Source organism: Citrus sinensis, chromosome 3 (genome assembly GCF_022201045.2).
Source record: "Citrus sinensis cultivar Valencia sweet orange chromosome 3, DVS_A1.0, whole genome shotgun sequence".
NCBI classification, from domain to species: domain Eukaryota; kingdom Viridiplantae; phylum Streptophyta; class Magnoliopsida; order Sapindales; family Rutaceae; genus Citrus; species Citrus sinensis.
The window spans coordinates 17,440,401-17,463,716 of NC_068558.1; the positions used below are offsets into that span (position 1 = coordinate 17,440,401).

At 32.5% G+C, this 23,316-nt stretch overlaps 1 protein-coding gene across 1 annotated transcript; it reads right to left on the bottom strand.

Annotated features, from left to right (window-relative positions):
• Positions 1-1,926: 1,926 nt before the first annotated feature.
• On the bottom strand, positions 1,927-19,959 carry LOC102628315 (structural maintenance of chromosomes flexible hinge domain-containing protein GMI1). The gene is made up of 38 exons (XM_052438953.1): positions 19,819-19,959; positions 18,289-18,678; positions 18,168-18,200; positions 17,997-18,083; positions 17,818-17,873; positions 17,087-17,170; positions 16,466-16,538; positions 16,218-16,273; positions 15,998-16,103; positions 15,802-15,870; positions 14,209-14,295; positions 13,659-13,709; positions 13,387-13,522; positions 13,217-13,278; positions 12,984-13,112; positions 12,668-12,758; positions 12,516-12,550; positions 12,108-12,183; positions 11,788-11,970; positions 11,428-11,586; positions 11,252-11,273; positions 11,027-11,141; positions 10,797-10,913; positions 10,030-10,347; positions 9,808-9,917; positions 8,668-8,842; positions 8,445-8,553; positions 8,219-8,310; positions 7,318-7,416; positions 6,331-6,397; positions 6,006-6,091; positions 5,647-5,928; positions 5,427-5,567; positions 4,997-5,111; positions 3,250-3,445; positions 2,963-3,154; positions 2,515-2,835; positions 1,927-2,396 (listed from the first exon to the last, which is right to left on the bottom strand). Exons 1-38 carry the CDS (start codon positions 19,819-19,821, stop codon positions 2,180-2,182), a joined length of 4,740 nt encoding a protein of 1,579 aa, XP_052294913.1. The 5' UTR covers positions 19,822-19,959; the 3' UTR covers positions 1,927-2,179.
• Between the last annotated feature and the right edge of the window lie 3,357 nt (positions 19,960-23,316).

Here is a 23,316-nt window from a genome sequence, read left to right on the forward strand (position 1 = left end):
ATCATCTGTATTATGAAGATTGATTTTAGTCCTCCCTTAATTATAAAATAATCGAGTGGAGATAATCTTAAATGTGAGTGTCCAATCTCCAAAATAAAAAACAAAAACAAAAAAAGATTATGGATGGAAAGTGAATTGTGTTGTTATTAGGGTAATTGAAAAAAAAAAATACCTTGTTAGCAATTACTCCCCCCCCCCCCCAAAAAGTTAACAACAAACTCTTTTTTTTTTTAAAAAAAAGATAAAAGTATGCATATACCTTTATAAAATTTATTTTTAAAGTAGAGCTCCTTGGATGTTAATAAAAAAACCTACCTCCACAAGTGACAACAAATTAATTTCTTATCAATTGTAATGTTAGAGTTCAATAAAATTTTTGGGTGCATTTGACACACTATATTGCATTACATTGTATTAATTATATTGCATTAGCGTGTTACATTAATTTGTAATGTAATACTATATTTAGTGTAATATGGATTGTATTATATAAAATAATATTATTTTATATTAATATAAAAATTAAATGAATTTTTTTAATTTATTAATTTTTAGGGTTTTATTATTAATTTTTTGAAATTAAGTATTAAATAATACTATAAAAATGATTTAATGAAATACTATTATTAAATAATAAAATATTACAATATTAAGTTATATTACTAATGGTATCATATTATAATATGATTTATTTCTATGTATTATTTATTATAATATAGTATATTCATATTATATTATAAAATAATATAATATTAAATTATAAATTTTACTTTTATATTTTAAATAATAAATAATTAAATAAAATTAAAATACCTCTTAGGTTTTTAATTATGTATTATCATTTATTTACTAAATATTTAGGTTTATTACTGTCTCGTATTATTATTTAAATTAAATTTTTTATTTAAATATAATAAAATTAACATTTAATAAATCTACATTTATTATAATTTATTAAATAATAAAACTTAAATGATTATATTTAAAATATGAATAATATTTTAATACAATACAGTTTAAACCCTACTTTTTCATAAATTTATTTTATACACCTTTCTTTGTCTTGCCCACATTTTTAATGCAGTTGAATGCAACTAAAAATTACAACTAAAAGTAAATTAACATAAAAACTGTGTTCTAATTAGGGATGGCAAACAGCGGGCCTGGGCCAGGCTTTTTTCAAGCCCATGCCCAGCCCCTCTGTCAGCTAAGTGTACCAGCCTGGGCCAGGCCGGGCTTGAGCTTTATTGTTTTAAAAATTTAAATTATTGTAAATTTGAAATAAATTAATGATCAACAAGTTATTACAATCATAGATAAATTAAAGAGAATAAATATTTCAAATTAAAATAATAAATAAAGCAAATAAAAACTCACAACTTTAATTTTCTTTAATACTGAATTTTCTAATTCAAACGATCTCTTAATTAATTGATACAAAAAAGAGAATTTAGTATAATAATTTTAATTTTTTTGAATCATAATTAATTTATAAGTTAAGAATTTAAGTTTTCTTTTTTATTTTTAAATTACTTTTCAATTTTAATTATATTATTCTAATTTATAAAATTATTTTTTAAAAAAATAATGGGCTTGAATTTTGTACGGATTATTTTTCTTAGGCCCTTGTCCAAGCCCTCATGGGTGAGGGCCAGACCTAAGCCCATGGACCGGGACTGGACCCAAATAATCTTGAGCCGGCCCAGACTTTTTTACCAACCCTAGTTCTAATGCAAATTATCAAAAGCACCATTTCGCTTTGAGCTAAACGCTACTTACGAAATAGGACGGACTGTTGCGAAAACATTGTGGCTTATCAGCTGATAAATTGTCTCTAGCTGAGAAATCCAGAACCCAAAATGAAAAAACGCCAGAACCCCCCAGAACCAAACTATAGACTAGAAATTGTCACAAACCTTGCAAATGTCGAAAGTTAAATACTTATTTAAAAAAAAAAAAACGAAAATCACTGATACAACCTTTTAAATATCGTGTGTTTTCCACAAATAACAGATGATGGTTAAGGTTAATACAAAAAGACAGTACTATCAACTAACTATATATGCCCACGACATCTTTCATTTCTATGGCATTAACAAAAGTCACGACAATATGACATTTTACAGTCTTTACACTTTACAGCCATATAATAATTACAACTACGATTAACAAAAGCAGATCATTTAAGACTGGTTTGCCAAAGATCCATAAACGAATTAAATTTATCTTCACTATTTTTAAGCTTCTCCAAATCTTTCTCAAGGGCTTTATTAGATTCCTGTATCGACTGCATGATCCCATCCAACTCCAACTTCTTTTCTTCAATTTGCTTCAATGCTTCGATGCTTTGAGTAGATATTCGGGTCCTGACAATGGGGAAACATATTGTAGGATTCCTGAAAAAACAATCACCAGACCACTTCATGCTCAGTTGCTCACTTATTGTGATTCTCATTTTATAAAAAAGGATTGTCCTTGATTCATAAAAGCAACCAACACCATTGAAATACGTACCCACATCCAAGAGAGATGATACCGTCCTCTTTCAAGATCCCACCATCCAGAGATACAGCACCATGTCTTATACAAGTATGCGCCTCTATCATGTCTTTACGGGTTTTATACACTTGAAGCTTGCCAAAGAGTCGATACAATAAAGTCTCCCGAAGACCATTCCCCGCACTTGTTCTTATGTGCATGTGGTGGTCATCTAGGTTAACCATATTAACTGCATATCCCACAAAACCTGCAGGGATATTTCCTTTTGGTAAGGTAGGTGCTGGCAAGGCTAACTTCCTTTGTGGGTCATTGCTTCCAAACTTCCCAGAGTACGGCCTGCCAAACCAATTCGAAAATTTGAATCATTACCACAAATTATTAATAACTTGCAATGTATGCATACAATATATTGATTTTTTCTTCTCCTTTCTATTTTTAGCAACTGGGCAGCTCAATATCATACCTTATACCCTCAAGGCATATAACAAGGTATCTGCCATCAATAGACTTTCCAAGTGCAGCTGCTGTGGCATGTAGCGCACACTTACGATCGATAGTTCCATCTTGTTCATACTTCTCAAGTGCAAATGCTGCTTCAAAAGATCTACACACCAAAGCAAGCATTTGATGTTCCCCCAGGTACTCTGCTAATGTCCTGAATACAAGGAAATCCAAAGAGTCAAGGATTGCAGACAAATTTAGTGAGTTTTCTTTTAATTTTAATCTAACCAAAAGAACTGTAGGGATGACCTGCTAAGCTTGTTGGTGCAGACTGTACCAATTAGAGCAACTGGACCAACTACATCTTCCATGAAATTTGACCGTGGTTTGCTGTACAGAAACTCCTTGGTAGAACAGCAGATAACTGAGGCAGCAGATTGATATATACTTTTAATCCGTCTTATGATTTCTTCTTTTGTCAACAAGGAGTATGGCTCAACTGAAACTGTCAAAACACATCAATTTTGAGTCTTCTGCTTTATTTTTGCAATTTTCACAGAATACCACATTATGCCAGCAACAAAATGATAGGAAACAGACTTGAATACAATCAGGTGTTATAATCTGACAAAAGTAGGTACTAGGTATTCTAGGCTTCTCTAGTTATCAGGCAAACCAATTTCCTTATTAGGTCATCTCCAATAAAATGTGATAGAACTTTTTCTTGAGGATACTTATCAGATCATCCTAATACAGGAAAGAGATAACCTTCGAAATCATTGCATCTAAATTATTTCCAGCTATATTCCACATTAAACATCCAGATTCCATCAACGTTGCAATGACACCTACTCTTGCAGCAGTACAGAAAATGACATATCTTAGTCTACAATGTAGAACCCATAAAAAGGCTACAATTCTCAATTGTCTACCTAAACATAACCCAAGTGCAAGGAACCTATTGTCAGCAATGTCCAATATTTAAGCACATTAAATTGATTAAATGAAAAATAGGTGATTATCTATCGTTTACCACGAAACAAAATTATTTCAGTAAAATTGACCTATGAAATAAGACACATGTATATAAATTCAATGAATAAATGATATATATAAACAATAAACCAAGAGGTAGAAATGTTTTGAATCACTGTTTGCATAAAATTGTTTAGTGTCATCAACTTCACAGGCAAACCAATATAACCTTGTGTGGTAAAACTTAGTTTTCTGACTCAAGTTTCCTAAAAGTATGAACTAATAATGATCAAACTTTATTACTACAAACTGCAGCATGCATCTAAGTTTGGGTGGTGAGCACAGTTAGTGTGGACTTGAGTGCAATGAATCCAAAACTCAGAGTCCCAAAACGGTTCGTTTTGATTAAGTGATTCAGTCTTTTGTCACATGCTGCACGTGGTGTTTTAATCCAAAAGCTAAACGACTCAGCAACTGTCGTTTTGGAGAAACTAAAGTGATGCACGTGAGTCAACTTGTGAAGAAGGGAATCAAGGCTGTTAAAAGCCGTTACACACGTGTCCAGATTCTGTGCAATCTGGGTTTCAGCATCAGGGATATAAAACTGGTTGCTGAGGGGAAAATACGTGTGGTTTTGATAGAGCTTTAGAGAGGGATCAGAAAGTGAGAGAGGGTAATCTTGTTGCTTGTAATCTCTTGTTAAGGAGCTCTGTATTTGTCTTCTTGATTCATCAATAAAGCTTTTCCTGTGGCTTTTCCCGTGGATGTAAATTGTGCATGTAATGCACAATTGAACCACGTAATATGCTGTTCTTGTGAGTTGTTTCTTGTTTTAGTTAAACACTGTTATTAATCATTAGATCTAGAGCATACATAGATTGAGTTGAGAACTTGGCATCTAATCTTGGTTTCTTCTGCAACTTGTTTGATCAAGAACTTGAGTCTCCTGGGCAGTGGCTTAGTATCTTGAATCTTAAAGGGTACTAAATCACTACAGTTAGTATTAATTAAATTTCATCAGTTTGAATATCTGTAATATTTGTATCTTTTAATCAACAAAAAAGATTTCATAAGCCAAAACCTTGCAACTTGGATAGCACTTCCTCAACTTCCATCTTCTGATCATTGAGCAATTTCAGTGCCTTCTCGTGACGCCCGATGCATAAACCATAGTTGCGCACTTCGCTCTCAAGTTCCTGCAGGAAAAACAGCCCCATACACAAAAGAATGAAACTTGGGGAACCAATTATCAGTGCTTGACAAGTGACGACAGCTCATCTAAGTACTGACTTGAACACTACTTGTGGAGACTTTAAAACTCAAAAAATAAAGCAAAAGTCTTTTAGGTGAATGAAAATCGGAAAAAATTGAAGACTCTGATTGACATGCACTTTGAAACTCAATTAAGGGAATTTCCTGCTTTGAGAAAATGATAAAAAATAATGATGCCTCAACAAAAACCTAAAATGGATTTACATCTTGTACAAGTTAAATCACTAACATACACATACATTCACAATTTTCATGATGGGCACCATATGGTTTCCAACATGTTTGATTGGAGATGGACCCTCAAGGAGAAAAACCTTTCCACCAGAACATGGAGTTCTAATATCATCAGACTCCAGTTTTGGTGCTCGGACAATAGGTACCTATAAATACAGAGAAACGATTATCGCTACAGAATGATTGTTAAAAATGATCATGACAAAGTTCATTACAAGTTGCAACCTTGATGCTTGTATTTAGCTCTGTATATTGAGAGTGCGTGGCTACAAAGCAAAAGCACCCCTCATTCTGAGGTAGGGAAATAGCAGGGACAGTACATCGACCTTGCCTGAAAGCATACCGAATTGAATTCTCTGTGTTAATTAAGTCTGACTTTATTGTAAGAGTATGGGACTGCCCACTTTTATCATCATCATGAATAGTTACATCAACAGCACCCTTGGAATCAACAATTTCGAAAGTTATATCTTCCAGTTGAGAACCAACGGTACAGCATTCAGGCACCTGTCACCATAATCTATTATGAAAATTATAGAAAATAATGATTAAGAAAACTGAGGATGAAAGCAAAGTGCACAAACCCCTGATATGACTCTCAGCTCTCTTTTCTCAGTTTGAAAATCTTGCTTGAAAATAACTCCATTATCAGATAAAACAGAAAGTGACACTGCAAGGCAGCACAACTTAGAATGAAATCACTAAGCAGCCATAATTGAAAGATACAATTGAATACTTTTTAATTTTTGAAGTAGAACAAGTGATAATACACTGTATGAGGTTCTAATTTGTTACAATTTTATAGTAATGATGTTAGGCAGGAGAAATTAAACACTCATTTTCTTTTTTCTGCCTGCAAGCACAACCAACAGATTATGAGGGAAGACACCATCAGATGAATGCACGTACCATTTTTTCCATAACCAGCCTTTACTTTCAATAGGCCACTAAGATCAATGCATCCATAACCATCCACCTATGAGATAAATACAGCTTGTCAGAATATTCAAAATCATGTTAAAAACCAAAATCATAAACTCTCATGCAAAAGAGCTTCCTCAAAAGCACAATTACATTCAATAAGTTTATCATGCTGTAAATGTCACAAAAACAAAGAGGATTACATCATCCACTTCAAATTTCATTTAAGAAACAAGATGTTAGATCTTCAATATTGTTGTTGGGCCCACCTGATAGCTTAAAAATTTTTAGGTCAAAGCAGTAACTAGACAAATTTTTAGGTCAAACCCAAGTGGTCTTGGGTTTGACTCCCCACAGTGTATATTAATTAAATTATAATAACCTGTGCTTATTATCGAGTGGTAGTGGTGGTTTTCAGCTCTTTGAGCTTTTGAACACAATTAGATACAAACAATTATATCCCCACAACTAATAGATCATAAGAGGTTAAGACAATGGCTGATGGGTTGAGTTGGAACACTGTTTGCAGTTATTCACCATATTTTCTGTGTCAATTACATGTGAACCAATATAGCGACATAAAATCTCAAGCTCTTTTAGTTTTTGTGTTACAGAGACATACAATAAAATTGGACAAGCTAATGTTTCAACCACGCAATCTTTAATTGCTTTAAAAAGAGTAGTCCTTGGATATTGCATCTTTCACTTCATATAGTCAAGCGGATTTTGTTCATTGAATTAGCTAGAATGGAATGATTTATAGTCACTTGCTCACTCAAGTTCATCCGTCTGCATCTAATCAACTTTTCTTTATATAGGTGCCTTAACAATTGCAAAATCAGCTATCCCTCACTTGTAATAGCAGATTCATGAAAGAAGCAATGCACAAGGCATAAATAAATCATCAGTCGAAGTAAAATGTAATTTTTTCAAACAGGGCACAAAATAATAAGAGATTTGGACAACAGTACAGACCTTTCGCCTTAAGCCCAATTGATCTTCGATACAAAATCCATCAACGTTAAGTTCAACCTCCAAGCCTTTCTTAACATTATTATAAAAAGCATCAAACATCTGGAATTTTGACTAAACATGTTAGCAAGTTCAACTATAATGACTATGCAGCAGTCAAACAAAGATCTGTTTATCCAAAAGATCATGCTTTCTTGCTTTAATGTTTAGGTAAGTTGAGCAAAAAATCCTTTTTCTTTCTTTTTCCTGTATCATACCCAAAATCCCATACACTACACCATCCCCATAAGCAAACAGAAACTAAAAAAATTTTCCCCTCAAAAGGCTGGTCGGAATCGATTTCTTCATTTATTGCTTCCACGGCAAGAGGTCAACTAACTAGGCTATCCCCTTGGGGATGATAATTCCTATCTCAAATGTGTCTGATGAAGTGTTTGAATTTCCAAAAGTGTATGAAAATCTGTAATTAGCACTATAAAAAGATGCACAGTGAATACACAATCTATAATGTTTTCAAATCAATGCAAAGAAAAAAAAAAAAGATCTTAAACTTGAAAATGATAAAAAAAAGATCTTAAACTTGAAAATGATTCTCCATTTACCTGCACTAAAAATGAACACCATGAACTGCATGGTAAAGAAAAATGTTATGATCTAAGATGAGCAATATAAAGAATTTGATGCAAATTATTAAAAAGATATGAAGGATGCTGCTGATATGCCTAAGAATGACAATTGATTTTACATTACTACATCAAATAGCAGGTTTAAGGTACATTAAACAACAGTTGTTAGTTTCTTTCCTTAATCTTAGGCATTTGGTATTAATGATTTCTCAACCATGCAAATCCCGAAAACACAACAAAATCAGTCTAGCTTTGCAAATGATAGCATCCCCAAATACCTCCAATTTGAGCATTTTAATCACAGAGCCCGGAAGCAAGATACCCAAATTTTGTGGATGGACTGCTACATTCTTTAAAGATCCAGGAGTGACTGTTTCAAACAAACATATAAAACCAATTTTGAGAGTTGAGCACAATCACATGATGAGAGTAGAAAAAAGATGATAGAACCAGGTTCTTATATCTATGTCTTTGCAGGCAGATGATTCAAAATAACAATAATACCTCGACATGGAATCGATACGGACACTGGTTTATCTTTTGAAGATATCACCAAAGTAGCTCTATAATCTGGCCGAATCTCATCCAACTTGGAGCTTGCAACCAGAATGTCCTATAGATTTAAAAAACTCAAGCAAGTAGTTAATGCATATAAAAACCCTACTAACCCTATTTACGAAAAAGGCGTAAATGAGCATAATGGAAAATATTAATCTGTGAATCAAACCTGAATATTTAGCGTCAATTTATCAGGTGAGAGGTTCCACTTCAACTTGTCTTCAACCTTAATAATCTTGCTTGGCTTAATTTTGACCAAAAATTGTGGCTTAGACTCGAACGGAATCCGATTATCATAAATGTCATAGCACGCAACAGATAACGGAGGTAAGAATGAACCAACTCTGTGCAAAGTAATCACTTCATGAGGAAAAAGAGAAAAAAGGGAAATTGATAGCACCAAGAAAGTTACAATCAGAAATGTGGGATTACGAGAACGCGGTAAATGATTGAACTTGAACCTTCTTTTTCAGCTTATGAACAGAGACATCCCACTTACATGCCGTTATAGTGAGAACTCAAAATAAATTAGCATTCGTGAAATAACAGACTTCATAAGGAGTTTAGGGTAAATAATTACTATTAACTCTCATACGGTTATCTACAACAATGGAGCTTCAGTGTTTGTGATAGATAACGATGAGAAATGCAGCCGGACTAAGTTTAGACTCACTGGAGGACAAGTTAATGCTTTTAACCTTGCTTTCGCATATACTATGCATTAAAAAAAAGAAAGAATAAAACTACGGTTACATAGGATAAGTAGCTTGTACCCAACTGACGTGACATCTAAAGTTGTATCAATTGGTAGGTGTTATGATATTATCCCATTAATCATAAACAATAACCTCAGATATCACTTAGCACATAGCAAACAATGATCTGTGCCACGTCTTTGTATCCCAACCAAGTGTAGTAATACTCTGAGAAAAAACAATATGTTATAAGATGTCACACACTTGATTTTAGGTCTCAGCGAATAAAGTTGATTTTTTGGTCTGTCTACAAGATACTCTAGGTTTAGGGCTTGACAAAAATGTTATGCAAAACATTCTCTATGTTCAGATTAATCAGTTATGTCGTCCACAAAAAGAGTTTTACTTGAGTTTCTCGAGTAGAAAATTGATGAGCCAGATCCATAAAGATCTCAATCTGTCTACAAGATACTCTAGTTTTAGGGCTTGACAATAATGTTATGCAAAACATTCTCTATGTTGAGATTAATCAGTTATGTCATCCACACAAAGAGTTTTACTCTAGTTTCTTGGGTAGAAAATTGATGAGCCAGATCCATAAAGATCTCAATTACCTAACACGTAACTCTGGTCTCTCTTTAGTATCCAAAAGTTTCCATTTTCCAACCTCAGAAGATCCCTTAACTAGCACCTTTTTCTCACAACTCTTGCAGCTTGTCTCAGTCTGAAGCACCAAATTGGAGAACATCATGTACATGGTCATAGAACCCAAAACAAGATCATATTATATTACGCAATAGAAAACAACATTAAAGGAGTTCCATTGTAGCACTTACAAGATGGAATGAAAATGTATATGCACCAGCATTCTGAAATAATTTAGGGAACTTGCAACCCACTTCAAATATATATAAACCCTGGTATCCTTTCCGAGAAGAAGGTGCTACGCGAGCTGTGTAAAGGGGGACTACATCTTCAAGATTCTCATCTTCACATTTGAACTTGACTTCCATGAGCATCTCTGAACTATTCTTAACAATATACTTCTGAACCAAGTTCTTTGAAGCACTAGAAGAAATAAAACTGGCAGGTCGAACAACAGCCACAATTTCTCTAGGAGGATTTTGTCCAGCAATAGCACTGCTAGGTAAAACCTGAAATAAAACACAATTAGTGAGCTTTATATATGCTTTAAGAAAAGAATGAACAAGAAATTGTATTTTTAATAGGGAACAAGAAATATATTAATATGAAGAGAAACCACAAAAGAGTGGACCAGCAGTCCACAAAAAATTACAAAAGATAATCCAAAACCAAAACATCATTTGAAAAACAGCTTCCCAATTTTGATAAATAAAAAAAAAGAAAGAAATTCTCTTTAAACTCAGTAGAAACTGAAGCCCATAGATACCCAAGAAAATGCACTGCAAAGAGTACTGAAAGAAGTTAAAAATAAATACATACATATAGACATAATATATGTATATATTGGTTCAAATTTCAAGGAAAGACAATCAAGACAATCTGTTATTAGTGAATTTCCTAATAACAATTTCATTGTTCTCTTGATATATCGAAAGCAACCAGGCAGGTCTACACAGACCCCATCAATCTCCAACTCCTGACATTGCGTCTCCTTCAACAACTCAATTGTAGATGGAGACTTCTGGCGATATTTCTCCAGTTGCTGATCCCAAACATTTTTGTTAACAGGTACACACTGTCCATGATAAAAAATCAGCAAGTCAATCAATTCATGGAACAGTAGCAAAGTAAAAATGAAATGGAAATGTCAGAAGCAATAAATGGCAAAACAAAAACTAAACAACAAACCTTTTCAGAATCAATGACACCAATAGGTAGAGATAAGGAGCTTCCAATATGTAAACTGGCATTCCCATTATTCACTGCAAGGACACAGCCTTTCTCATCTGGGACAGCTAGTGGCCTTTCAGACCGGAAATGAGAACGTAAATTACATTAAAAGTGGGGGAGGGGGAAGAATTTGATTTCAAAATTAAATATATAACTTTATTACAAATGCAGAAAACAAGATACCTGCATATAATTCGAGCTTCCCCTATTAGACAGAAACAAAAGAAAGGGTCAATTTCATAAAATTGATGAGAAATTGAGTTGCGTAGACATACCAGTTATAAATCTATTTTGTTGTGGTAATGAAACCAAACTAAATCAAACTCAATGAGTTTAAGAGTTAGGAAAACATCACTTACCACCAGCATCCCCTTGCAATCCTTCAATTACAAAATATTCTATTGTCGCGTACACATCATTATTATGGATTCCAGCATATGCTCCCTTTAGTAGTTTGACTTTTTGGCCTGATTTCCACATTGCTCCCTTCTTCTTTACTACTTTATGCACCCTGGCAACTATAGTTAAAAGTAAAAGAACACATGATTAATCCATCATAATGGCAGCAAATAAATCAAAGATAAAATATTAAATAATAGATAAAGACCTACATCAGTTTAAGATGTATGAACACAGAAAACTTATCAAACTAGAAAAAGATAATTAATAACTTCTCATAGTATACATATGCCATAAACTGTTTTTCAATCAAAACCAACCATCAGTTGAAATGACTAGTGGCTTAATGTTTTTGTGGCCGACAAGAAGAATTGGTTGATCCACTCCACAATCCTTTTCTGCATCATAATGATCATGCATATTCAGAAGCCACTCTTGATAGTCCTTCTCCAGTTGAATGGGAGTTAACAATTTCCCATCTCTACGAATTTCAACATTAACATCTGCAGAGTTTAAAATTATTTCACTGAAAAATGCTGATAACTGCAGATTTGAATTATTTCATAGCAAAGATAACCTAACAGTTAGGATAAAGTAATTATAACTGTTTCCATATTTAAAATTCACAAATAAAAGTTACCTTTTTCTTCCTTGAAAGTCTTAGCACCAAAATTCTTCAGAGCTATCGTATATAGATTCTGATGTGCTAGATCAGTCTGTTAAATATAAGAAAAGAAAAAGGTGTTTGATTTATTTTTCCTTTTATCTGCATCAAGTATAATCATCAGCAAAAAAAATTTGTGACAGATAAAAGAATGGAAGAAGCATAAACTAAGAGTACAAGGAGTGACCTAATAATTTTTCATAATGATATTTATAACTGAAAGCTTATCTTGAGCATTTAAAATGCTAATCTGCCACAATAATTTAAACAATTTAGAGTAACTGTATTAATGATGCCTTAGCAAACCAAAGTCAAACATAAAAGTAAAAAGGACAGTTTGCAGCATGCTATGGCATTACACATGGATGTCATCGCATTCTTTACCTTAGAAGGTGTTGGATTGAAACCAGCATCGGTGTCTGCAAGAAAACAGCGTTTGCTAAAGTATATGTGATTATAGGAGTAAAAGCAGATTATGTCCCGAAGACTAAAAGGTAAGTATGCAGTGAGTTATTGTTATAATGCATGCGCACTACCAATGAAACATTTAACTCTCAAGCAAAATTTCTTCAACAAGTGGGCTTTTTCTCCTTTCCTCTGCCTCAGATCCATTAAAGGAAGCCATGCCTGGTGTGAAGCAGACAGGTCAATAATACAGGTATAGCCAGATATATAACTATAAGCAAAAGCAAAAAGCTTAAGAAGTGACACAACTTAAGTTCACAATGTGAGTGATAATTCTTTATAGTCCATGTGGATGTGTACATATAATATAGATAACTGGTGTGTTAAACCAACCATATTTTCCCATAGCTGAGAGAAGTTCTTTTACTGATAAAATTCAAAACTTACCCAGTGAACATCAGGAAGTAGACGACCAAGCCTACGAATAGATACACGACTACAGGTATCATAATTTGCAGCAGCCACACATCCTTCAGAAATCAGCTTATTCATAATTATGTCGATGCTCTCTCCCTCCTGTGGTATACAATTTCAGAATTTTTCTAGGGAAGATTTCTTCTTTTCCTTTTTTCTTTTTGAACACAGTGAGCAGAAAAAATTAGTGCTGACGTGTCACAAACCTCTGTAACAGGAAAATAAACAAACTTGAGGCGTGCATTTGCTTCTTTTGATGGCCATGAACCTGACATATTCCAATTTTTAGGAAATGGAATTATTCGAAGACGACATTTTGATGACAAATGATATGCCATTGCTAACCACAACAGAAGAAAGAAACTGCAGACGCTACCAGGACTGTTGGTAGTAGCACTAGCTTGCCTAAGGGAAAAATGAAGTTGTAAGATAAAATCAGGACCATTGCAAGAGTGCATGTTGGTTATTGCAACCTCCCCACCAGCAACTTCAGCTAAATCAATGCCATTAACCTGGAAGACATGGCATTTCGTCTCAAGACTTGTAAAGTTTACTTTAGAAAATTCCAGACACTCTGATGAATGGGAATCAACCACTCAGACTTGGAAAAAAGAAAGGTGCAGGTAAAATAACAGTAACATCTCAAACCTGGAACTCAATTGGTCTGGTGGTCTTCCCCGTACTGGAAATTTCATCACACTGCACCTCAACAAGATCATAAATGAGACATTATAAAATGAAATATCTAAAAGATTACGTAATGGCAGCATTTATGACTAATTGAATTATGTACAGTTTGCAGCAATTATAATAACAGCATTACAGAAATAACTTTTTTCTACGGACAAAAACAAAACTTTAGTGAGTGAATTTGATTGCGTGTGCGTAGAAAAGAGAAAGAAAAATTATTATTCTTATCACAAAGGTCAATGCCATGTGCATGCACACATTACACTGTCAAACACGCAATGGACACAAGCACTTCGATAAAATTATTTGTCTCACATTTAAATTACTGAACTTGCCTACATACACCATTTCCCGCCAAAAAAAAAATCCTATAAAAATAGTCATAATCATCTAACGCATAATAAGCTCATATGAATTCATATTTGGTGAATATTATCAAACAATATCACTTGTCCATATATGAAACAGAAAGTCAGCAAAATGCGTTAATGATTAGATGTAAATACACCTGAATATAGGGAAAATAGATATCCTTTAATTTGCATCCGAGTGGCTTTACGTCCAAGCTTTTTAGTTTAGGCTCCCATATCTCCACCTGTTAAGTGTTTTGTAATATTAAGCACTACAAACCAACATAATATGACCACCTAGGGAAAAATAAGAGAAGTAAACATTGATGCATTGCCTGACTATTTAAGCATTTTATGGCCAAGAAGCAACAATTCAGATATTTTAGGCCAATTACACAGGCTTCAATTAATTAAACGAGATCAAGACCAGAGTTAAATTATTCAAACATGTAGACCATAGATTATTCAAACATGTAGACCATAGATTATTCAAACATGTAGACCAACCATTTAAAAACCAAATCAGTAACTAGGAACTGAACAGAACAGAACAGATTTAAGAAATCTCATATTTAGCGTCATCTGTGATTTTTATGTGACCATATCTGATTAGCAAACATAATATTTTGTTACCTGAATATATCAAAAGAGGTGGAAATTGAGTGGATGATTGGACAAACTAAGTTATGCCTCTAAATATTTCAAAAATCAAATAAAAACAGACTAGAAGCTATTTGACTTGGGATAGGGGGGAAAAAAGGAAAAGAACCAATCAAAAAAGCTAATCAAACTCAAGGAAATAGAAACAAAGATGTTTACTAGTCCATAACAGCGATCACCAGCTACATGCACTTAGTTGAACATTCTTACAGAACCTTGCATCACACAGTTTTAACAAATTTTATGCTTTCTGTATTTTCTTGTCTATGGCTTCTTAAGGATTCCCTATCATTCCTTGCACTTCCTATTAATTTCAAATTCCTATTATTATAATCCCAATTGTTCGTCTTTTAAAGTTACCCAAGCAGCTGTATTTTTGTTCGTATAGGCTAGGCTATGAAAAAGAAAGTGAGTCTTTTATTATGAAGTTTGTACAGATGAATATGGATCTTAAAGCCAAACGACTTAGAAAGTTTACTCTATTTGCACTGAAAAGTAACTATATTGAGCCGTAATGACCCACTAATAGGCCTATGCCAGAAAATGAAACAAAACATCCAACTAAAAGAGTTATAAAGCAGAGTTAATATCTCATTAAAAATTCATTGTCACAACCCGAGTTGTCTTTCATACTCTTAACAACCATAAACCGTGACAAAGCAACCATTCAGAAAGGTGAAAATGTTTAAAGTAAAAAGACAAGAACATCCATGCTACAGATATTTTGAACTCTGGCAAGTACACAACTAGATCGGAGACATAAAATTCAGATTTGTAAATTCTTCCATAAGGGTATATAACTTGGAGTACTGACATAGAAACCTTCCCATACAGACATTTCTTTGTTTCTTAGAGGGAAGGCAAAAAGAACGAGGTATTAACAGTTATTGATCGATTAGAGGCTTTGCAAATTGATATAAACAAGAATATTATGTTAGATAATACATTTCCCTTTGCTTATTGACGATTGACCATGGCTCATCTCAAATATATTCCAAGATTACATAAAGATTATCTGAGAGTAAGAAATATATGCAACAGTTGACTCCAAAGAAGAAGATAAAAGGCCAGGGAAATTCAACCAAGATAACCTTTGTAAAACTTCCATGAGGTGAATCCGCAATTTCATCTTTCGAAGGAAACCTGATGCCGCCATTAGTCTATTAACAAATAATACACAATATTATTGCAGCTAAAAGTAAGCCACATTTAAAGGTAACTAGAAGCATCTAAAAGAAACTAAAATCTTTTTAGAAAGAAAAAAATCAGGTAATGAAATTTAATTACCCTCCAAGTGAGTTCAGCATCAGAACACCTCATTAAAGCCTCTTTCTCAAGATGCAAAGTATAAACTTCCTTAGAAACTTTTGTCTTTGAAGAAACTAAGGCACGCCTATCAAAGGTAGTAAGATTTGTCAAGCAAAAGCAAGCCCAAGTCAACTTCATAGGCACACACTCTCATTCAGAGGAAAAGAATAGAGTAAAAACAATTTTAGAAAGATAATACCTTCCTAAATGCATAGACGCTATGGGTCCTCCATATCCAAACATGCCAAAAAATGGCTGCAATATTATGAAAAGAAGAGCTTGTAAGAAGCAAGAATAATAATTACTGAAAGAAAATATCACTGATATTGAAATAAGTTGACAATGTTAGAGAGACTTCATTAAACATATACAATAAGAATGAAATTATGCACAATATGCATATATTAGAAAAGCAAGTTACAAAGTTACTTAAAGATTAAAATCTACCGTTAAATAAGGAGGTTTGCCCCCTATTCCTTGTGCTTTAGAAGCTCTGTGAAGTGAGGCACCCATCTTTCCCCTAAAACAAAGAACAAATGTAGAATTTCATCGCTGAGGTAGGCAAAAGGAGTTGATTATCAGGGAATCAAAAAAAAGTGAAGCAGTAAAAAGTGTGGTTTCATAACGAGCCAATTATTATTTCAAAATTACATTTATGTAAACTAAAATAGAAACATACGCGGCCCGAGGGGGGGTATTGTTAGAAGTGCTTATGTAATGTACAGTGATTATATATAAGAAAGTAGCTCATAAAATCTAAAATTGATAATCGCCTACGCTGAGATAATCGCATTTCCAGATTTTTCTTTCCTTTTAATGAGAGCAGAGACAGGGGTGACTGCTAGAAAACTTTTATTCCCCACTTTGATAGGTAAAACACATCATAACATTTGCAAAACAAGTTCCATATTCAACAAGATGACTGGGGATTGAAATAATGGGCATTAGAAATTTTCATTAACTCATTTCTTGGATATGAAGCTTAAAGCCACTTGTATACTTCGTTTTCTCTAATTGCCGAAACACTGCAGTTTTGCTTGTTAATGAAGAAAGAATAACAGTACATACCACTTCACAATAGAGTTTTCATCAGTGCTATCCATTCCTGGGCCAGTGTCAAAAACTGAAATCTTATCCTCAGCAATATTCACACTGTAAAGATATTAAAAAAAGCATCCCTTACGAATCATTGAAATCTATGAGGACAGTTGAACAAACAATGTCAACTAATGGGCAATTGACTTGTATGTATGTATCAAAATCCATGGGTAACAAATAAAATAGAAAGAAGATCTAGTTTATAGCAGAAATAACAGCCAATGAATCTAGAGCTCAACCCAGAGACCCTCAGTTCAATAGAAAACAGAATGGCCAAATTCTAGGGGTAGTATGTAGTCCATTGCTGTATTCTTTCTAAACCAGTAACATCCAGATGTTTAATGATAGAAAGTATGGCGTTTGGCAAATTAATAAACCATGAAGAATCTTCAAAAGCAATTCCGTTACAACCAGCAAACAAAGGCCAGCGCTAACAACCTTCAGAGTGAATGACAAATCATAAACAACGGTACACTGAAAAGTTAACGGAGCACATCTAATCATACAAATTCCCATCAGTGCTTAATCTAAATGTCAGCAGGTCATTTTGAAACCAAGCCAATAAAAAAGTTCATAATATTTGAAAAACAATAAGTTCCATTGAAAAATAAAGTAAAAATAATTAGGAAAACAGGAATAGAGTAAGTAAGATAAAAACAGAGCATTTCACACAAAGTACTATAATCAAAACAATGTCATACCTAATGAGTCTCCGCTCATTTTTGGCATTTGTCCACACTGCTTGCAAGGAATTATCCTGTCAAACAAGCAGCAGAGTGTAAGGGCCCAAATTCCCCCCCCCCCCCCCCCCAAAAAAAAAAAATTACAAAGCACAAAAGCCAATAAATTCCATTTTCTTGAATATTTCAAGCTGTCTTACAATTAAATCCGCAAGAGCAGTTTCAAAAGTGTAGTCTTCAGGCAGCTCCCTCAGCAAATCAGTATCTGGAGTCAAATCCCACATGTTCTGAAAACAAAACAAGTTCATTGCAAAACCCAAATGAAACGAGTAATAGAACCACAACAAATGAACAACCCCACTAGTACTAACCTCAAAAGTCTTGGCTATCTCACCAGACCCATCCTAATCAAGAAACAGGACAAAATCACATAACCAAACAGAGCACCAGACACTAAAAGCCTAAAACAACAACAGTAGAAACAACACTCACATATAGCTTTAAAATGTGGCACTTGGAGGGCTCAAACATCTCAAAATTTATTGTATCACTTATCTTATTCAAATTTGCATCTTCCACATATAAATTTCCACCATTCCAATTTATTTTCCTTTTTCTCTTCATTGAATCGTGTCGCATCCAAGACTTGAAATACTCATCTTTCACCAAACAAATAAAGTCCGTAACGGCCATTTTATGCTTGGGATCTATCAGAAGTAAATCTATAGTAGCTCCATTCGGAAACAATATTTTGAATTTATACCGACACTGTCCTCTGATGGATTTCTTGTTCGGTAGAGCCTCGTCTCTATCATACGGCGCATTCTCCCATTTCCGTTTCGTCGGTCGCTTTAACGAGCTTTCCGCCGCCGCCATAATTAACTACAAATAAAAATGCTGCTAACAAAGAACTTCATTAATTTCTTAGTCGTCAAGCAATTACTACGTTTTTGAAAGAAACTTGATCAAGGAACAAAAACTAAATACATTTCTTAAAAACTTGCAGAAAAAAATTTAAATTATATACCTGATTGGTAATCTGATGATGCCGATGATGATTCCTTTAAGAAAAGAAAAAAAAAAACTCGGAGAAGAAGAAGGCGAAGAAACAGAGTGTTAATGTACTTTTAAACTAAAGGTTAAATTTAGGGCTTTTACATTAAAGCTGAAGAGGAATAAGTGAGAGGGAGAGAAAATGGAGAGTCGTTTTACGGAAAACACAGCAAAAACGCTTTTTGAACTGACCTGTACTTAAAGAAGCTAATGATGCATTCTAGAGCTGCCAAAACGGTCGGATCGTGTTCGTGTCGTGTTAATTTTGTATTGTGTTAAATTTAAATTGATTTAAATTTGATTTATTTAATAATTATGTTAAAATATTAAGACCTAAATCTGACAAGAAAAAATAATTAAATTATCTAATAATTCGTTTAATATTTATATATTAAATAAAAGTTATATCAAATATTTACATACTATCATACATACGTATGTATATAAATAAATACATACATACATATATACATACATACATATATAATTTATCGATATTATAAAATATACATATCTACTAATATATTACATATGTATACTATTGAGGTTTTAATTATATATATATATATAATATTATATATCAATATTATAAAATATATATATCTATCAATTTTTACACATTTACACTATTAAAGCTCTAAATGTATGTAAAATTTTATAAATAAAACATTATGTTTATATTCATCCTTTTAAAGAATAAAAATAAAATAAAATCATCTCTAATATTTAAGTTTTGATTATAAGAATATGTAAATTATTTTAAAATAGAAAATATAATCGGATCATTAATCGGGTAAATAAGTCAAGAATTTTATCTATATCCGATACGAAAAAAAATCGTGTTGATTCAGATCCGACCTATTTAATAATCGTGTTAAATTTAATAATTCATACCTATTTATTTATGTCGTGTTCGTATCGGATAATCGGATCGTGTCAAATTTTTCTGGCTCTAATGCATTATATTACCATGTACGTTGGTTTTATACTGTCGTTGCTCACTGCACTGCTAGTGTGCTGGTCGTCTTAATTCTTGACACGTGGATTGTCTTGCTGAGGAAGTTTTGGGATATAGAGGTAATTTGTCAGGTTCAATAATGCAGTAGATCAGTATTACTTTTGCCTTTTGGGGGAATTGCGCGGGAGAAAGAGAGGAGTGTGTCGGTGCTGTGCGCCTATGGTGCAGCTTAGCAAGAAAGTGGTTTTTAAAGCAGCGTACGGATTACAGCAGTACGAGGAGCTAAATGCGATGTGGGGACAGCGTTGTTCGGAGATCAATTTAAGTAGAGCCACGTGGATACAAAGCATCGATTGTTCTCTGTCCGGAAATGACAATTATCGCCCAGCGAAAAAATTGAAAAATATTCCTGGAATTGATTTCATTTTTGCTTAAAAGTCTCAAACACGTGCTTTTATACAAAAATATTTGTTGCGTTATCATACCATATTATGAGCCAAATTTTGTATCAACAGTGTCCAAACTGATGTATAGAAAGAAATTATTAGATGGATTAAGGATGCATTTGATATTATTTTTTAATTGGTGTTTTTTTATATTTTTATTTTAGAAAAGGAAAATAATGTTTTTCATGTGATGTTTTTAAAAGTTAAAATGTGTTTGATAATTTGTTTTTAAAATTATTATATATGAAAATGAAAAATTGAAAACTTGTTTAGTTGTATGTTGTATGTTTGAAAATAAATAAAATAATGAAAATATGTTCGGTCAAATTTTTTTATCAAAAATGTGTTTCAATATATTATGCTATACATAGTATGTATCTATTCAAATTTCACTTAAAAATACAAATAAATATGGAAAATGATAAAAGTATCATTAATTAAAGATATTCCTACGGTTGAACAAAATGGTCGGCAGGGTAATAAGGTCTCTATCAATTTATTCATTCAAGTAAATTTGAACTTCCAACTTCTTTGAAACCCCCTTTGGCTAGTTAAAAAGGAAAAATTCAACAACTATAGCCGATCAGTTACTAAGTGATTTATTAATATTTTGTATAGTACTTGAGAAAGTTAATTAATGTGTCAAAGTTGATTCCCTCGTTAGACAGTACATCATAGATCTTGCAATTCCTACGGTTGATCCGGAATTTTGATTTTGAAATTGAAAAGTGATCCCACCACAATGGACCATTAAGTGACATTATTTTTACAAATGTTATCATCTTCTTTCTCTTTATCTTCCATGCAAATGCAGGAGGGGTCACAAAACTCTACTTTTTGAGCATTAAATTACGCACACACAGTACCCACAGCATCTCAAAGAAAGCTTATAGGCGAAGAAAATATCATCCACTCAAAACCCTAAAATATAATGAAACAAAAAGTTAAATGGAGAACGGAAGAATAAGATCAGCACAATAAACAAAAGCCCTTTGCCTAGCTAGCTATCTTTAATTTCCCCCTCTTCTTTGAAAATACCTAGTCCAACTCGACCCGAGTCTAACCTCTAAAAAAAAAAAAAAGCTATGTAAATAGAAGATAACCATATGAAAAATAAAGAAAAAAATTAAAGTCTGTGTGTAATTTTATTACCAAGAACGTAGTAATTTAGAGTAAAAAGATGACAAAATTGTGTAAGCACAAGCATTGGCTCTAGGAATCATCAAGGGCTACAAATACTGTAACATCATAATATCCGCAGTCTTTTCTCTCAATTCTTGAATCCTTCCTTACAAGAACCCATCAAACACACTTTCTTCGAGCTCAGAGCAATCTTCATCTCTGCAAACACAGCAACTGTGAGCAAGCCGTCAGACCTGGCATGGTGAGACCTCTATATCTCTTAACATTCAAAATCCTAGCCAGCTTTGATAACCCCAATTTCAGGCGCCGTAATCCTGAAAAATATCCCGCGACAACTTTAACATAAAAAACACTTTGAAAAAACATAACAGTGACCCTGAAAAAGGCTTTGGCTATTGGTGGCAATGCATCATTGGTTTTTCATTATGGTTTTTGTTTATGTTTATTTATATAATTATATGGTTGAGATTTTGAGTAAGTAATTTTTATAACCAAGTTCTAAAACTTTTAAATTTTTATATATTAGGGGAGATTATGTTCTTTTTTTAAATTTAAATATTTAAATATCAAAATAAAAACTTCAAAAAAAATTATGGTTTGGCTTGGGCTCTGATTCCAGTCGGGTCAAATCAAACCTGAAGTTCAAAGGACCGAGTTTTTTAGGGCTCAAGCTTTTTATTTTAATTTTCAATTATAGAATTATGTTGGGCTTGGCAAATTAAACACCAATTAAAATAATCTATCCTTATTAGGTAAAACTTGGAAAAAAATCCACAATTTTTATATTTTTATAGAAAAAATATTATACAAAATTTTGACAAACATTTAAAAAAAAATGTTGCATAGAGTTGGCTTCCCTGAAATTGCAAGAGAGAAATGATAGATAATTTGGCAAAGCACAACAATGGTGAAAATGTAAAAGTGTAAGTGGGTCCTAATATTTTCTATCTATTTAATAAATAAATTATTTAATCATTTTTATAAAATAAGTCACTAATTTCAATTGTCAAAATAATAACAACAACAACAACAACAACAACAACAACAACAACAATAATAATAATAGAATTAGGGACATGTTTGAAAATAAAATAAAAAATATAAGGGTAATTGAATCATGGATATTTATGAAAACAACTGTGTTACTATATAAAATTGATAAAAACATTAAGGGTATGTTTGGTGCATTGGTATTAAAATGTTGTTCGCATTAAATACATACTAAAATTATGTTTGGAAGAATATAGGAATGGGTTAAAAGGGCTGTGCTAATGTTTAATAATAAAACTAAAGCTAGGTTGCTGGTTTGCCGCATTAGCCTGCCTTTTTATTCTCCTCTTTTGCTTTTGACTTTACTTTTTACTTTATAATAATAATAATAATAATAATAATAAATAAATAAATAAATAAAAATTTTAATTTAATATAATATTATATAATTTGTTTTATTTTTTTATTTTTACATTATAATGTATTAATAAATTTATAATTTATTATAACTAATAATAAATATTTAAATATGAATAAATTTGAATAATATTAATTTAAAATTAATAATAATATAAAATATTAATACAATTTAAATATATTAATATAATATAAAAATATTAATATATTATAATATTTAATTTAAAGTAATCACAAAAAACAATATAGTACATTGTAGCACCAAACATTATACAACATTGTTATCATACAGTGATAATGCAATACAACATAATATAATACAGTATACCAAACACACCTTAAAGGTATAAATAATTTTTTTTTTACTAGAGTTGTGAACAAAGTGGAGAATGTTTATTATAAATGATAAAGTCATTAGTGTTTTGAAATATTCTCCATAAATGCAGAACATTAGGTGTTGGAGACCAAAATAATTTGATTATACATTATGCATGTGTTAAGAAGTGCTTGGAG

Coding starts and splice junctions, on each gene's coding strand:
- LOC102628315 (XM_052438953.1), bottom strand. Junction 16,539..17,086: donor GAAAACTCTATTGTGAAGTG/GTATGTACTGTT, acceptor TCTTTGTTTTAG/GGGAAAGATGGGTGCCTCAC. Junction 16,104..16,217: donor GCGTCTATGCATTTAGGAAG/GTATTATCTTTC, acceptor TACCTTTGATAG/GCGTGCCTTAGTTTCTTCAA.